The sequence below is a fragment of the Rattus norvegicus genome, chromosome 8 (genome assembly GCF_021556685.1).
Source record: "Rattus norvegicus strain SHRSP/BbbUtx chromosome 8, alternate assembly SHRSP_T2T, whole genome shotgun sequence".
NCBI lineage: Eukaryota > Metazoa > Chordata > Mammalia > Rodentia > Muridae > Rattus > Rattus norvegicus.
Genome location: NC_141541.1, coordinates 19,286,060 through 19,304,317, shown reverse-complemented (window position 1 = coordinate 19,304,317; position 18,258 = coordinate 19,286,060). Strand labels below are relative to the sequence as shown.

The following is an 18,258-nucleotide window of genomic DNA, read 5'->3' as shown; positions in this document are numbered from 1 at the left end:
TCAGTCTTTGCAAAGCAAAGATATACCTTTTGTAGCTTATAGAAAATCATTATTCCTATACTAGAAGCATTTTCATAATATCTGGACCTCTAGCCTAACAATGTATCCTTGAAAAAGTTAGACAAAGAAAAACAGATTTTAGCACCTTCTTTGCTCTTTCCATGGCTGATTTTTACAAGAGTCATATCTTGTAATCCACCAGTTCCCCTCACCCACCTCAATATTTCAAGCAAATACTCCACCTTACCTTGCTAGTACTCACTTTGAAGACCCCCTTGGAGAATCTGTATTTTCTTTTCCTCATGTAACCATTCTGATTTTAAAATGGTCTTCATGGGGCCAACACTGCTGTTGTAGTACAATGTTTCTGTGTCCCTAGTGCACACTCTAATGCTTCTGTTCTTTCTGAAGAGCATATTCAACTTTAGCTTAAGAAATTTCACATATCTGAGTAGACATGGCTTTCCAGAAATGTTTTCTTGGGTTGCAAATGACAGGCATCTAGCTAGTATCCAGAGCTACCTACAAGTTCCTGTGTTCATCCATTTTGTTAACAAGGGGACTCAGGCAGAGAACTGGATGGAGACTTAAAAAGCTTGTGTCTCCTGAAGGTAAACTGTCAAGGACAGAGGAGGGATAGGACATTTCTGAGTGTTCTATTTGGCATTGGATTACTTTTGTTTTTGTTAATCATAAGGTATGCTGGTACAGAGCTTATTCTATTAGCAAGATAGCAGAAGGATTTTTTTATTTGTTACCTATGCCTCCTCCAGGACCAATATTTATTGTTGGCATTGTAATGAATTTGTTTATCACCAGCCGAATTCCTATCACTGAAGTCCAGGACCCCTGAGGATCTTAAAGGATGTGAGTGAGAATCTATAACAATGAGTCCATTGGACTTAACTTTTAATTACTAAGACATGTAAAGTGATACTTCAGCATCATAGATTCTTAAGTATTATTGTCCATGTTTTGAAGCTAGAATTTCAGAGTCTCTGAGAATAGGAAATTTGCTACTGTGGAAGATCATTTCCTTAAGGATGCTTGCATTAGAAAAAGCACAGAGAGATCACTTAGATTTTTGGTGCACTCTTTGGTGCACTTTTATGGGTAATTTTGCAAATAGTTTTGATGGAACTCAGGTACTGCTGTGCAAGGGTACAGTTTAATACTTGCAAATAACAGTGATATATTATGGAGTCTGATTTTCCCCTGTCTGGACCTTTCAGTAAGGCTGCTCAATGCATGCCTTACGCTATTAATGATAGTTAATAGTTATTGGCTCCTTTTATTTGGTGGTTATAAATCACACCAAGAAAATATTTTATTGATAACTCCACTCTTGACTTCTACTTTCCCTAAAGTGGCTGAACTTCTCTTGAGCACCCATGGAGGACAAAGAGGAGATGGGAAAGAAGGACTGAAGACCATGTGCACAGCTTTACCTAGACACAGTTCTGGGAACTCTGACCTCCTAGAAACCTCAATGATCCTTGTCAGCTCCCGACTTACTGCCCAGTGTGTTCTCACATAATCTGTGGTGCCCACACCATCCATCAACTCTCCATTTCATGATGGAATAGGGGGTTAGAAAAAGGTGTCTATTCAACCAAAGCTCTGGCAGTAACTGAAATTCTACAAGTTCCAGGACTTTGGCATCTTTACTCAATAACTCTTTGCTGCCCTTCCCTTTCTTCACAGCAAGGAGGGGGAGACACACAAACAGATTAAAGTCCACTTAGAAACCCAGCTGGCTCGTCTTCAGCTCCCAAAGGGGCACTTCACTCCCAATTACACTATTTTTTTCTTTTTATCAAATTGCTAAGAAACAGTAACTCAATTGATTTAAATGATTCCTATCGCTATAGCCTTTAAGACTAGTAATGGGTTTATTATACTCAGTCGTAAGGATGGCATTTTATGTCTGTGAGTGTATTTTCTGCAGTGCTCATAAAGTACTCAATTTGACTCCATTTATTAACTTCCTCATTTTCCATTAGCTTGTGTTTTCCTGTCTGAGGATAATAATCCTGCCTGTTGATGTTGCACAACATGATAAGTAGGTGTCTTCAAGAGAATAAACAGAATAGTCTTTTGAGGTTTGAATGGGATGGCTTTGTGGAAACACATCCCAAAGATTAACTCTTCAGTTTTTGTTTCAGTCAAATTCAAATGAAATTCATAACATCACAGCTTGCTTAGTCCTGGGAATACCATTTTTTTTTTGCATTTAACTGTATTAATCCTGCTGGTTGCTGCTTATTACTGTCTGGCTTCTGAGAACCTATGCTCTTTTGTTGTTTTAGATATACTTTTGCCCTTATTGTTAGAAAAGTAATTAGAAGGATGTCTGTCTGATTTTAAATTGTTAGTTTTCAGTTTTGTTTCCTTCTCAGTATCTGTCTCCAGGCATGTCTTTTTATTCTTTTTCTGACTTCCTTCTGATTTTTTGGAATGTGCGTGTGGGGATACATGTATGTGTGTGTGTGCATGTGTGGGTCTGTGACAACTGAGCTCCTGTCTGCTTACATGGGTTTATGAAGTTCACATTAGCAGCTTTTAGAGATCTTAAATTTGCTCTAAATATAATTGGAGAGGAAGCTTTCAAAAGTATCATCTTTTAACATTTTATTTAAAATATATTTTGCATTTTGTTGATTGGCCGCCGGGCTGCAGGAGAGATACAGGAGTGGGGAAGGTGGGAGCAAGCAGAAGCTAGGAACCTGAAACTCAGAGCCTGGGTGAGAATGTGGATGCAGACTCTACTGTGTGTATAAGAAGACTTTCAAGAACTCATCGTAAGGAAAGCGTGGCTGGACTGTGGCTACCCACTCTTAGTATGTTCATTGCATGACTGGTGTCTAACCAAGTATAATGGATCTGCAAGGGAAATGGAATGGGCTCAAGAGACTGAAATCCCAGGCAGCATAATGCTGCTCACAATCACGCCAGTCTTGCTCCACCTCTCTGTGTGAAGAAAGCAGTCGGAGCCTCGTCACATCGCAAAGGCAGCGGATTCTGCAACACAACCTTACTCAGTGTATCTATACTAATCCTACTTGGTTTAGCAAAGAGAAACAGCAGCTAGCACCTTAACATATTGACAGGAACATCTCTAAGCCCTTTGACATATATGAGAGAGAGACATATATATATATCTGAGAGAGAGAGAGAGAGAGAGAGAGAGAGAGACGTGTGACCGTGAAATAGTGTAGAATTCTGTCATAGAACTTGAGTATAGAACTTTAGCAGAATGTATCCAAAGAAGAACACATTCTGTGTTTAGGGGTCAGTGTGTGTGGAGGGACTCTTGACTTTAACTACATGACAGTGGAGTAGAATAAAGCCTACCAAGAAATGCATCCCTTTGTATATTGAAGTCAGGGTTCTCTAAGAGCAGGGGACATTATGGATATGTAAATGAGAAATAGAGGGAAAGAGAAGAAGGGGGAAAGAGATGGAGAAACTAAGAGATGGGGAGAGCCACAGGAAAATTTTGATGTATACTTTGAGGTACTAGCTCCCATGATTTTGGGGACAGGTAAAGTCATCTTCAAGAAGCCCACCTCTGCTGTTAAGTAGATACACCAAGTAGTGGGTGAGACTTAGCTGAGACTCAGCCTTGGCCTTCCTTTTTACCTATGATGACATAGGTCCATTCTCGAGAATTCCTTCTGGAAATACTGAGCCCTTTCTCATAAAACCCTCAACTGATTGAATGATGTGCATTACCAAGGAATTTGCTTAACACCAAATCCACTGGAAAATAATGCCAATCATACCTAAAACAAACTACTAAGGCCCATTACCAAGTATTAGAATCTCAATCTCATGCTATTTAGATAAGGCTTTTGGTGTGGAAGCCCTGTGCAGTCTGCGTGTTCTTTCTTGGTGGCGGAACTATCCACCTTCCCCCGCAGTTATTAGCAATGTGTTTGTTGGTTGTTATTATGAGAGCCTTGCTAGCTTTAGAAATAATAATGAAAAATATTCATTTTGCTAATTACATAGCTTTAAAACTAGATGCAAATTGTATGTACTTATTTAACTGAGGCTATTTTAATACTTTATAAAATGTTTTATGAAATATTTGGACAGGAATGCTTCTTAGTGTCTATGTAGGACACACTGTTTATCTTAAGAGCATTAGGACAGTGGCACGTAAGGAATTTTCTATCTACATGTAGTTGCTTCTGCCTCTGATTGCAGCTGAGATAAAAGGATCATGGTAAGTTCAGCTAGCCTGGGCTAAAGAGCAAGGTTTTTTTTTCATAGGTTGACTGTTTATTCAATGTTAATGTTACAGAGTTCGTACACTGTCGGAACCATGCCTGAGAACCCAAAGAAAGAAATAGTGCAATGGACAGCCTCATCTACCCAGACAGTGTATTAAAACTTGATTCATATGCATTTTGATTTCAAAATCTTAAAAAATTCTAACAAGACTTGGAATTTACATCTGCTGCAGGTCTTCGGCATTCCAGTACACTATGCCATTAAACAAACCTCGTCATACGGCTCTGTTCACTTCTTAAACCAGAACCCCAAGCAGAATTTGTCTATGTGTGTGAAGCTGAGGTAAAGCATAGTTTAAGGGAAGATTGTGGCTCAAGGTGTGAGATTACTTGTTAAGGTTTCTGGTGCCAAATTAAGCCTTCAGTATAACTCAGAATCTCAAGCTTCTAATCACCTACCCTCCTCCTGGCTGGCTCAGATCATGCAAACACTGTTGCCCAGAAGTAGCATACAGTCTGGTCATGAAACACTCTTCTACACTTCCTGCTTCCCACACTGCTGCACTAATCCGCTAATCTGCAAGACAAGCTCTCAAGCTGGGAAAACTTCACCCATTCCTGTTCTACTCCTGTCAGTAGTGAGCGAGTCTGTACTGTGTTTGGCAAAGGGATTCATTTACAGAGAGAAACCTGGACACTGCCATCATATCACATAGTCATAGCCAATGTAGAGTATGTGTACTGAACCATTTGCAGTGACATGAAAGTAGGTAACTGGCAGACTATTTCCTTAGGTGGAAAGAAATCTAACTGTAACCTCTTCTAAGAGCCAAGTACCACTAGATCCTTAAATTGTAATTACTAACAACAGAAGTGCTACATGACTGCCTATTCCCCTGACTCTCCAAGTGAATACCACAAACATACTCCCAAGGTGAATGATAAGAGCTGGCTAAGCAATGAATGGATCTCCAGAATAGCCCATAACCTTAAAATTTGTGGCACACATCGGATTTATCAGACACCATGCAAGATTCGCAACTCGGTGGTTTTTGCTCCTGTTGCTTTGAGCTGTTAAAAGCCAGGTCAGTGAAACCCTCTTCTTCTGAGCGGACGCCACACTCCGTCCACAGCAGTTCAATTTAGACCTGATTAGGAGGCTTGAGCGGCACCTGGAGTGGAGCGGATCCACCGTTCTTTATAGATATCAACAGCTATCTGGTTCCACCTAAGGACTGGCAAATTCATAGGGCATCTCACAATTCCAATGCCTCTTTCAGACTATTTCACCACACAATATGCCCCCAAAGAACTTACTCCAAGTCAAAGCAAGGCCTTAATGTGGAACTGGACAAGCACTATCTAAATGAAAATGTACTCAAAGAAACAAGGCTACCCCCCAACCCGCTCCCCATTTGGTGGACCCTAGTTTGGTTGAATTAAATCCATAGTTACCTCATACAACTAAAAACAAATTATAAATCATAAGCCCCACACAGATGATCCAAACACATCATTGCTGACAGTGGCTGTTCCAGGAAGTCTAACAGCCACAGCCTATAGAGTATTCCTTAGGATGGGGCACAGAGCAGGTTATTAAGGTCGCTTAACTCTTCGTTTTTACAGCGCATCAGAGCCCAGATGGCTGACTTCTGAAGGCTTTCTGCTAGGAATCCAGTAGAGTTAGTTTCAAGGTTCACACAGACACTAATAGCTGTAGCCTTATGTAGAAGCTGTGATCCACATGAAATCCACAATCAAGTGCAGCAGATCTGAGGCAGTCAACCTTGCGAAGGCTCAGTATCTGAACGTAAAGATGTTTGAAATGACCACTGGCTGCAGGTTTGGTTTTTTACGCAGAGCAACTATGGTAACACTGATGAATCTAATTCACAAAAATTTAAGACAATGAAAACATCCCTACATCCCACACACATCAAGATCAGTCATGACTCTTGAACTTCCATAGTGCAACAGGGACAGCCACTGGACCGAGGTCTTCAGTCAGCCACTGTAGATGCAGAAATCAAAACGCTGAATGGCTGTTCTTGGTGGTTGGCTGTGGTCTAGTTATCTTGGAAGGCTTAGCAAAGACCATTCCTTAACTGTACTGTGTGGGGCTGTACTACTGATTCTCAAGCTCAGCACACTGGTTGTCTAGCTCAAGTTTAAGGGCCTGGTTTTTTGAAACCTCCTCCCTACCTCTATAGATTTTTCTTTCTCAAAAAAGAAAATAAAAATAGGAAGTAATTTATAAGCACCTTACAAGTTGCCATTTAAAGTGTGAGCTGAGTTCCTCGCAGATGCTTAGCAAGGCCTCCTGGGAGACAATCCCAACCCACTTAGAGAGCTTTACACTAAATAAAACAAGATTTCTGGCTTCCTGATGGGACCCTGATGCGGTGATCCTACGAATATGTAGAACTGTGTATTGTCAGGTTGTCTGTCTTACTCTGTCCACAACCACTGACTGATCTTCAGGCAGCTGCACTCGCCTGGCTCAGGATTCAGAGGACCTTTATAGAAGAACAGGTTGTGACCACGGCCTTCTGCACTGCCAGCTCAGTGTGATTTGGGACCCAGCTCTTCACATCCAGTTCAGAGAACTGTGTCTTAAGTGACTGGCTGGGTTCTTGTGGGCAAAGGGGAAGACTGTTCCTCAAGTCCTAAAGCGTGCTGTGGAGACAGAATCCTGTACCTTAGGAGCCTGCATCTGTTTTGGGCCCAACTGCGCTGCCCTGGGGTCTGTCTGAAGTGCTTTGGGGTCTATCTGCACTGCCCTGGGGTCTGTCTGAACTGCTTTGGGGTCTATCTGCACTGCCCTGGGGTCTGTCTGAACTGCTTTGGGGTCTATCTGCACTGCCCTGGGGTCTGTCTGAACTGCTTTGGGGTCTATCTGCACTGCCCTGGGGTCTGTCTGAACTGCTTTGGGGTCTATCTGCACTGCTCTATTTGAACTGCGTTGTCCTCTGAGTTTCCAGCTGTTGACAGGTGCACTTTAATATCCTACTCCCTGCTCCCTATGCACAAGCCAGAGTCCTGGGCCATGCTGCACCGCAAGCCCCAGAGGAAGCACATTTCTGTGCTCTCATTCTTGCCATGACACTTGATTCCAGGCTCTGTCTCTAGCACTGCCTTCCTATTTGGCTAATATGCGTGCTGGTGTTCCCAAAGTCAACTGACTTTAAAGAAGGGGCAGTAGCACCGGGTTGTTTAATCAGCATATTGCTAGTTTTCCACTCTATCGCTAGTGAATTTAGTAAATAGTATCTTATTTAAGTAATGTTTTGAGAAGACAGCAAATAAATTCATCTTTAATTTGAACGTTGCAGAACTGATTACAGGGAGAAGTTAAATAGGAAGGGGAAACGGGGAAAAGTTAAGTATTTTACTAAAGGGTGGAAATAACTACTTTCAACCAGGAATGTCCAAATCAGCCCAGGTCCTGCTTCTGCACCCGCTCTAGTTCTGTATGTGTTGTTGCATAGCTGTGTGACTTCAGGCTGGTCCCTTAAGCTTTCTGTGACAGCAACTACCATTTTGTAAAATGAGGCAGTTGTTGACAATCTCATAGACACTGAAATACAATTTATAGGCACTGAGAGATATGGTATTACTCCTTAGCACTTGTCATGTATTAAGCTCATAAGTGTATTGCATGTTAAACAGAGAGTAATCTAATTTCACAGTTAAATAAAGTGCTAATTTAAATTACTTTTGAAATTAAAATGTTAATGGAATAAATTTCCTGGGTCTAATAAATGAACTCTCCACATCCCTCCCTTCCCCCATCCATGTTCTCAGTCCTGTAAGGGGGTTGTGTGCTGTCTGTGCCTGCATTTTCCACTCTGCCTTACATCCGGGAGCTCCTTTTATTTTAGGCTGGATTACTTTTATCTGCGGCTGTTGGGGCAGGAGGAATTAGATCCATTTTCCTGACAAGAATTTTACATGGAACACATATTTGAAAGATTAATGCAAGCAGTTGCTGCCGAAACAATTTAATCTTGCTTTCCAGAGTAATGAAAAATGAATAATCAGAAGAATAAATTGTGTCTAGGAGATAATAAATACCCCTTAAAGGATCTTAGCAGTGAGGATGAATTATAGCTGCCCCCACCCCCAGCTTAGAAGGCCATGGCCAGTTGGTTCTCAACCATATGTTTGCTGTATCCTTAGTCTCAGAGGCTGATTCATCTCGCCTCTGTCTATCAGCCAAACGCTCTGCTGTCTTCCCCCTAATTTGAAACCGCAAATAGCAGTTTGTGCCAATTACGGCAGAGTATATAGAATGCCATGAAACTCCTGCTTCCCTCCTCTCTCTTGACCAGCAACAGACCTAAGATGTCTGATGTAGGCATTCAAGACATAAACTTAACAACCTAGAGTCATTAGAGTCAGCGCCTCTAGGCAGGGAGCGCTGACACATGTTTTATCCTCTGCTGCCTGCCCTTGGGTAACTCCAGAAAGATCCGCAGAATCTCATCTGCAGTCGAAGTTGCCTCTGATTTACAGGATTGTTCAGAAGTAAGGATAACTCCAGATTAGTGATTTCTCTAAGAAGATGCTTTGTGGGGTTTAGAAACCCCTCAACAACAAAGTAATGATTTTTTCCGTCTTCTAGACAAAAGATCTCTAAAAAACTTGAATACCAGCAGTATTCAGATTGCTAAGCAATAAGATATATGATAGCATGTAAGACTAATAAAATTCTTCTCTTTTTGTGACAGGAGGTTGTCTATAAAACTCACTGTGAACTAGGTATGAGGCTCCAGCCTTCCTTGAACTGACTACCATTTTGTAAAACGAGACAGTTGTTGACAATCTCATAGACACATAGCTAGCCCAGATAAGCTATGAACTTCAATCCTGGGATTTCTCATGTATGTTATTGTACCCTGTTCTACCATTCTTTACAAAGCAGCTATGGCGCTATGACACCAACTTGCCTACAATACTGAGGGCTAAAAGAAACGGATTCCCTAGTACATCTGTAAGGCATGGCCCAGTGCACCAGTTCCTCCTGTTACTCTGGGACCCAGGAGACCAACATCATCACATGACCAAACAATACAGCACTATACATCATGTTATAAAACCCATGCAAATCACGCCTGCTGTGTGCAGTATGAAAAGCAGCCCTGGAGCCTAACCAGTGAGCACTTGTGGTGCAAACATGAGGTGAGTTGCTTCCCCATGGGAAAAGTTGAGTGTGGTGGCAAGCACTTAAAACCCCAGTTCTGTGGAGGCAGAGACAAGAGGATCACTCAGACTCATTGGCTAATTCATCCTGTAGGCCCCAGGTTCCAGTGAGAGACCCTCTTTCATAAAACAAGGTGGATAACAACTAAGAACACTGTGGCCTACACACACGCGCACGCACACACACACACACACACACACACACACACACCTGTACCCTGTGCCCACACACTCATAAATAACAAGTCCTATACTCTGAAGATCTCAGTTCAGTTCTTTCATTTTACTTAGTTGAGATTTTGAGAATCAATGATTTGTTGGCAAACAAGTAATGGGTTTAATTGTGACATTTCTATGCATATTTCTATGATTGGTTCTTAGTCCACCCTCCTTAGTTTCTTTCATGTCCTCCTTGCTTGTCCCCGTCCTCTCCCATATTGGCATCCTGTTCTCCTGACATACACATTCCCATATTCTCTCTTTGTTTCCCACTGCCCTTCCCTTAGACTCCTGTCGACTTTGTTCCTGTTGTGTCTATAACTACAACTGTCTGAAAGATCTAGACAATAAAGTTTCGTTTTCCCTATCTTTGTACAAATTTATCCTGTCAAAGCTTACTTGATGTATGACTTTGAAGGGGTGAAATACCATCAAACAAATATTTTGCAAGAAGAGAGACTTTTTTTAGTTTATTGTTCCTAAAACTAAGCTTTTCTAACTTGGCACAGTTGCTGAGGAGACGGCCTGGGATGCCAGTAGCCCAAAGCCCCTAGTGCATACAGTGCTGTGCTAGCAATTTCTTGTGGAACTACCAATTTCCTGGCATGTGTTTTCTTCTAACAGTTTCACCGAGCTTGGCTTTTAAATCCATTCTCATAGAAATGTTCAGGTTCTTCTGTATGCTTTGGAAGGATTGCCAGGATGTGATTCAAGCTCTTGACCTGGCCCTAAGAAAGAGGTTGAGAATAAAAGATGAATTGTCATGTGGTCTCTTACAGAGGAGAATCATCCAGTTAATTTTTCCATCACCAAAGCCAGTGTAGCAGCAACCTTGTTCTAAACATGACATCCTGAGATGTTTCCTGAAGGACTTTTGCAAGAAATCAATCCTCTCTCCATGGGAAGATGGCAATCTTCCAGTGAGCCCGTTTTTTTTATCATGGGTCCAGATCATGGTGATGATGTTACAGGAGGAGGAAAAAGGCAGAGGAGTTGGAATGAGGAAGGGAAGACCACAATAACTAAACTATCCATTCTTCTATCACATAAAGTGACCCATATGTATTTTTATTGATTTTGATAATAAAACTGCATATGTCTTAGGTGTTTAGTCCCAACACTTGCCAAGGCTGAGTCAGGGAGTTTGAAGATAGCCTAGACAACAGTGGGAATCCTCAGAACAGAATCCATGCAACACAAAGGGGAATGGGAGAGTTGAGAGACAAAGCATACAAAGGGAAGAAGAGGGAGATAACATTAGAACTGATGACCAAGAACACACTCAATCTTGTCTCCTGGTCATAGCTGGGCAAGGTACCTTATGTGTAAGTTATAACATCTTGTATGGGACTGGAGAGATGTTCAGTAGTTAGTAGCACTGGATGCTCTACCAGAGCTCCTGAGTTCACTTCCCAGCAACCACATGGTGTCTTGCAACTGTCTGTAATGAGATCTGATGCCCTTTTCTGGTATGTGTGAAGAAAGCAACAGGATATGCACATAACCACAATGAGTAAATAAACTTAAACAAAATTAGTTTACATATGCAAGCACAAATAAAAACTTGGCTGATCAAAATCCTCAAACTTGGCTCCGAGACTTTGCATAGAAGTTGAAGTTCGAAGTGACTCTACCATGCTCTGCGATGCACAAAAGTGATACCAAACAGAGAAAAAACAGTTTGTTCCTTGTTTTGATATCAATAGTTTCCATGTTTTAAGAGTGGGTTTTGTTCTTGTTTTTAAACTTTTATTTATAATACATAATGCAAGGCAAGTGATATATAAATACAATATTTTGGAACTAGTATAAGGAAAGTGTCCCTATTCCATTATAATATCAGCCCCCCTTTTCTCCTCCCCACTTCTGGACCCTTCTGCTTTCAGTAATCTTTCCTTCTCTGCTTTCTGGGTTCTGTTTTGAGAATTTCCACTGTACTTGAGGGCTAGGGTTTGCCTGGGGTTTAGACTGGGACTCAGTGGGGAGAAGCTTCCTTACCATGCATGAGGCTCTTGACTTGATATCAAACACTGTGAAAAGGAAAACAAATGAAAGGTCTTACTTTGCACAGCTCCTTGGCTATTGAGAAGACAATCAAGCCACACGTTTATGAAATAAAAGATCTCAGTGCTGAGTTATATCCCAGTCCTTCTGTTATTTTATGTTCTCTTTTCACAATTGGATGGTTGCATAATACAACTTTATTTAACTAACTACTCAGGTAACTACCAAAAGAGAGCTTATAAGCCCATGTCCTACATGTCCTACTTAGCGTGAATACAATATAAAAATCTGATTACCAAAAGAAACAAAGCTTGGCTAGGAGGAGAAGGAATGTGAACTAACTATTCCAGACCCTTGCAGACACAGACATAAGTTTAACTCTTGATTCATTTGTTCAACAATCCTTGTCTTTATAAACACTGCTCTGCTTCTTTGGGGGGAATTTATTTAGGGATAAAATCCTACTCTGTTGGAATGGAAGGACAAATTAATGCCCATGGAAATGCAAACCAGATATGGCAATAACGACCAATACATGTCATGACTGACAGGTCAGAGGTGACAGGACAGAGGCAGAAGAGGTAGGTGACACAACATCTAGAAAAAAAATCTTCGTGTGAGGGGAGGCTGCTCTGTGTAAGATTGCTTGCCTAGTGCAGAGCAGTGCTCGGTCATGTGGAAGTGTTTGGGGGAGAAGTAGAAAGAGAGGGGTTACGAACGACTGTAGATCGTAGAAAGAGAAGCGAAGCTGTCCAGAAAGGGCAATGCTGAATACAAGCTTGCAGGGCTGAGTTTGGGTGAGAATGAGGTTTCAGAGAGGTCTAAGTGTTCAAGGTCATTCTATACCACATAGGCAGTAACTCCTGGCTCAAACCATAACAGTTGGTCAGTTTGAGTCATTTTTCTGTAGCCAATTCCTTTACTTTAAAAGTGAGAAAAACTATAGCATTTAATTTCTAGGGCTGTTGTAAAGATTCAAGATTCAAGTTTATGGAAACTCTAAGAAGACGCTGAGAAATACCAGTGTTTTGTAAACCTACCCGTCCAGGGCTGCCTGGTCTGGGTTTCACTGTCCAATGTCTTGTCTTTTTTCTTTGCATAAACTGAATCCCAACGTAAGTATATTTTCACATGAGTGGTGGTGCTTGCCAGTTTAGACTTCTCTGGGATGGCGTCAATGAGATGCTTTATGAATTAAAAGTCCAGAACCCATTCTGACATAAATTATTGTCATGGAAACAGTTCCTTTCCCTGTTAGGAACTGCTTCCCAACCTTTAAAAGCTTTAAGATGCCAAATCTGTGGTAAAATAAGAACACATTAGCACAGAAGACATTTTCAGGCAGAACAAAGCCTCTAAATAGTCTATTTCTGGTTAGACTATAAATTGACTTTTAGCAAAAGAACTTGCTTAGCATCTAAGGACAATTTCATTCTCTAAACTGCTTTAAAGTCCAGCTGTAGCTAAGGGGAGCTTGGACTGTACTCCAACCCACCATGTCAACATCAATTTAGCATCATCATGGCTGAGTGGTAAAAGTATAGGAAGGAAATACACTGGGCCCTTCCTCCAGGTTCAGTTGCCTCAGACCTCTTAGGAAGTTGATTGTCATAGAACCCAGTATACAGCCAGTGATCCTTGACTTCTTCTCTTAGGGTATTTCAGGAAGAGGCATACAGATGTCACTACAGAGGCAGTTATAAATGGCAGCATGAGGTTGCTCCGATAGCCTCTCTGTGAGCCTAGAGCTCCACAGTGCTGAGTGGCAGGTCATGCTCTATGGCTTGTAAGTTCCAACAGAGTAGAGAGTTATGCTTCACACATCCCTCAATGAAAGCTTATGTGAGAGTAGGCTCTACACTAGGTAGTTTCAGCAGCCCACTCCTCCACTCATCAAGACATCATTGTTAGTTCCACGAAAGCAATTTAAGAAGAATTTATTTTGGCTCACAGTTTAAGCACAACAGTCCGTCACGGTAGAGAAGTTGTATAGCAAGTTACGTCATCACGGACTTGAGGCAGCTGGTTGCTTTGCGTCTACAGTCAGCAAGCAGAGAGAGGAATGCTGGTGCTCAGCCTGCTCTCTCCTTTTACATAATCTATAGCCCAGTGCGTGAAATATTGCTACCCACATTTAGAGTTGGCCGTTCTAGCTCAATTAACCCAATCTGGGAACTCCTCTCTAGCCATGTCCAGAGAGATTGTGAAATGCTGTTAATGATCACCATTACTTTCAGGCTGAAAACGTAGTGACTGAAGTACCTTTGCAAATTCTAGATGCTATATTGCTAGATGTAGGTAATATGAGAGCCCAAGAATTCCACAAAACCTAAACCATAAGTCACACAAATGTACACACCATTCACAGCCACAGTACAAGGCTCCCACCTACCCACTCAGCCCTGCAGCACCTATGCCCTGGGAAGGGCAGGAAGTCTGGGATTCCTGTAGATGCCTCAGCATTAAGAGATGCAGACTGGTAGAGCTGAGCGCGACACTGCTCTTTGTATTGTGTCAATGCACCAACCTTCCTAGATTTGAGATGAATGAATCAAGTATTGGAGAGAGGCCAGGACTCCATTCGGGGGCAGGGGGAGCATGCCCATGAAAGCCAGCACAGGATGAAGCTCAGATGAGGAAAATGAAGAATGAGAAAGTTGAACAAGCTGCAAAAGACTTTCTAGTTCCTTCATGCAGAAGCTAATTTGAATAGCATCTTCCCACTTCCCTGAGCTTAGACGCACCTTCATGCCAAACTGAAGTGCTGGAATTCTCTCAGTGGAAGACCTGTGTTTCTCTCTTCTCTGGGTTCAGATTTGTCAAACGCTCAGTGTAGTACAACTGACCCCTGCTTTCCACAATTAGGGATGAAGGTCATTCCTGCTCTCTAATCAAAACTGAGAGCTTAGATGACTCCCCACTAACAAGTAGGCATTTTACCCCTGGATTTAGCTATTTTACTCTCAAGGTTTTGATCACTTCCTTCATATGGTGTTATCTTGGCTACGCTTACTTCTTTCTCCTGAAACTGTCATGCTGGATATCCTGTCTTCCTTCCCTAGGCCTGGTCTTGGGTTATTGTACTTACTTCCTTAGCCACGAGTGAGGAACCCCAGTGCTGATCTGTTTCAGCTCTATGCATACCCACTTCCTTGAGGTCGTAAACTAACAAATGCCTCCTTCTGATTGCATTGCCTGTCTAAACTTCACCTTCTTCAAAGGCAGCAAGCAGAGGTAGCTCTTGCTTCAGTCTGCATTGGTGCTCAGAGGACCACTTCCTGGCAGCTATGTTGGGAGGGAAGTAAAATGGAGAGGGTTTAAGGGAGAGCTTTGTGAATTAACCAGAGAGTAGTGTCAATGCCTCTGGTTTCTAGAAGTCCTTGCAAACCACTTCTAATCACACCCAGTTAGGAGCCACAAGAATTGCTGCATGAGAAGCAGAAGGGAGGGGCCTCCCATACTAGACTGAGACAAGGGGATGTTAAATTGCAACTCCTCCAGAGTCAAGAGATGTTCCCCAAAGCCAAGAAATCCCCAAAGACTGCTTATTGCACACATGGTAATTTTAGAATCCTAAAATAGCCCTGCCTTCGTGGCTGAGAGAGGGACAAGTTATAGACTGTATTCCCTTGAGCTGTTATTAGCAGAAAGACTTGTACCACTGTAATCTTGTTTTTCAGTCTGTCCTATTTCAGGCACAGAACAGAAAATCCTGCCTAATGTGGGCTTCCGGATTCAGGATCCTCCAGGAGTCCAGAAGCTGACAAAAAGAACCCTGGTCTTTACTGGTGACAATTTACCAGTTTCAAGGGAGAAGTATAGATGGATTTTGTGTAGAATTTTGTCAGGCAATTATGCTATGTTTTTCTTCCCTCCTTGACTGAGCCCTCATCAAATGATTGCCTAAGCACATGCCTGTTCATTAAGGAAATTTTCTCTTACCCCACGAGTGTCCAGTACACCCTAGAGAAGAGTTCCAGCTTATTGTCAGGTTCACTGGGAGGTCACTTTGGGAATGGTGTCCTAGACAGTATGACTTTGATGACAGAGCTAGGGAACACTCAGTACGGCCCAGTAGGTAGGGTTGTAACCAGCCTTCCATAACTAACCCTGTCTTTGATTCCTTTGTGATAGCATTATTCTTTGGATTATCAAACTAGCCCCTTTGGATATTTCTATGACCTTGAAAATTAGAATAATTAAGTTTCCTCTGGCACAGCAGAGACTCGATACGCGTAATTAACAGCAGCCAGAGTTCCCTGGAGACCAAATTTATGAAAGACATTAAAGGAGAAAAGAAGCAGGCCTTTCCGAGAGAGGAGATGCAAACACGGTCATATGAACTGCTAGTACTGGGGTATTCTGTGTCTCCAAGAATTTGTTAATGGATTGTCTATTTTATTTTCCTTTATAATACCAATAGGACGGTGACTATCAGTATCTGAATCAAGGACCAGAAATAACTGAAATTTCCTTTACAGAGGAGACTGATTTAATTGTACAGTATATTATTAATGGTATTTTAGGCAAAACAACTTGCTGTTTGTTTGTCTGTCTGTCTGTTTGTTTGTGGAAGGGTACCTTCAAGGGAATTTTTCAGATGCGAACTACGCATATTTTGAGGCAAGTTTGCCTATTGGCCTGGAATTCATCAGGTAGGATAGGCTAGTTGTCCAACAAGCCTTCAGGATCTTTCTGTTCCCAGTTCCTATGTGCTAGAATTACTCACATCCCATGATTTCTGGCCATCAAAGTCATAATCTTATAAGAGAAGTATTTTAGTTAATAAAATATATGCTTAACCTCCAAACAATTTTTAGGCCAGAGCAACTATATTGGAGCATTTTATCCTGGATTATTATCAGAAACATTAACTTTGACCCCAGCTACATAGTTTTTGTCTTTCATTAGAAGTGTGTTGGTTTCATCAGTATTTCAAGTTCCTTGGTTTGAGATAAAAAAATAAAAACTTTATTTCTTGTAACTTCCAACACTTCGAATTAAAACTACAATAATTTTATATTTTTATAAGAAAATAAAAGAAAGCAAGGAAGGGAAGAGATGGGGAGAGGAGAGAGAAGAATAGGGGAGGGTAAGAAGAGGGGAGGTGAAACACAAGGAGAGGGAATGATACACATCTGAGGCCTCTGACCACAGTAAATTTCTTGAGACTCACACCATCCTTCAGGGTAGCATCCCTGATGACTTTGCCATTAAGAATCGTGTTCAAAGCCGAGAAAGAAATTAGGGAAACGACACCCTTCATAATAGACCCAAATAATATAAAGTACCTCGGTGTGACTTTAACCAAGCAAGTAAAAGATTTGTACAATAAGAACTTCAAGACACTGAGGAAAGAAATTGAAGAAGACCTCAGAAGATGGAAAGATCTCCCATGCTCATGGATTGGCAGGATTAATATAGTAAAAATGGCCATTTTACCAAAAGCGATCTACAGATTCAATGCAATCCCCATCAAAATACCAATCCAATTCTTCAAAGAGTTAGACAGAACAATTTGCAAATTCATCTGGAATAACAAAAAACCCAGGATAGCTAAAACTATCCTCAACAATAAAAGGACTTCAGGGGGAATCACTATCCCTGAACTCAAGCAGTATTACAGAGCAATGGTGATAAAAACTGCATGGTATTGGTACAGAGACAGACAGATAGACCAATGGAATAGAATTGAAGACCCAGAAATGAACCCACACACCTATGGTCACTTGATTTTTGACAAAGGAGCCAAAACCATCCAATGGAAAAAAGATAGCATTTTCAGCAAATGGTGCTGGTTCAACTGGAGGTCAACATGTAGAAGAATGCAGATCGATCCATGCTTATCACCCTGTACAAAGCTTAAGTCCAAGTGGATCAAGGACCTCCACATCAAACCAGACACACTCAAACTAATAGAAGAAAAACTAGGGAAGCATCTGGAACACATGGGCACTGGAAAAAATTTCCTGAACAAAACACCAATGACTTATGCCCTAAGATCAAGAATCGACAAATGGGATCTCATAAAACTGCAAAGCTTCTGTAAGGCAAAGGACACTGTGGTTAGGACAAAACGGCAACCAACAGATTGGGAAAAGATCTTTACCAATCCTACAACAGATAGAGGCCTTATATCCAAAATATACAAAGAACTCAAGAAGTTAGACCGCAGGGAGACAAATAACCCTATTAAAAATGGGGTTCAGAGCTAAACAAACAATTCACAGCTGAGGAATGCCTGAGGAATGGCTGAGAAACACCTAAAGAAATGTTCAACATCTTTAGTCATAAGGGAAATGCAAATCAAAACAACCCTGAGATTTCACCTCACACCAGTGAGAATGGCTAAGATCAAAAACTCAGGTGACAGCAAATGCTGGCGAGGATGCGGAGAAAGAGGAACACTCCTCCATTGTTGGTGGGGTTGCAGACTGGTACAACCATTCTGGAAATCAGTCTGGAGGTTCCTCAGAAAATTGGACATTGAATTGCCTGAGGATCCAGCTATACCTCTCTTGGGCATATACCCAAAAGATGCCCCAACGTACAAAAAAGACACGTGCTCCACTATGTTCATCGCAGCCTTATTTAT

General features: G+C 41.6%; 2 protein-coding genes across 5 annotated transcripts in view; one reads left to right on the top strand and one right to left on the bottom strand.

The window, feature by feature from the left end:
• Window positions 1-18,258, top strand: part of Fat3 (FAT atypical cadherin 3) — a 580,764-nt gene that overhangs the window by 173,695 nt on the left and 388,811 nt on the right.
• Window positions 5,810-11,954, bottom strand: LOC148003964 (uncharacterized). The gene is made up of 3 exons (XM_087564298.1): window positions 10,382-11,954; window positions 6,937-7,219; window positions 5,810-5,971 (listed from the first exon to the last, which is right to left on the bottom strand). Exons 1-3 carry the CDS (start codon window positions 10,612-10,614, stop codon window positions 5,810-5,812), a joined length of 678 nt encoding a protein of 225 aa, XP_087420424.1. The 5' UTR covers window positions 10,615-11,954.

Excerpts from the sequence above, each read along its gene's own strand:
- LOC148003964 (XM_087564298.1), bottom strand. The coding sequence starts at position 10,614 with ATGATCTGGACCCATGATAAAAAAAACGGGCTCACTGGAAGATTGCCA. Across the intron at positions 7,220-10,381 it reads AACCTCTTTCTTAGGGCCAG|CTGGAAACTCAGAGGACAAC; the intron begins GTCAAGAGCTTG and ends ACCTGTCAACAG. Across the intron at positions 5,972-6,936 it reads AACAGATGCAGGCTCCTAAG|CTTCTACATAAGGCTACAGC; the intron begins GTACAGGATTCT and ends TGTGGATCACAG.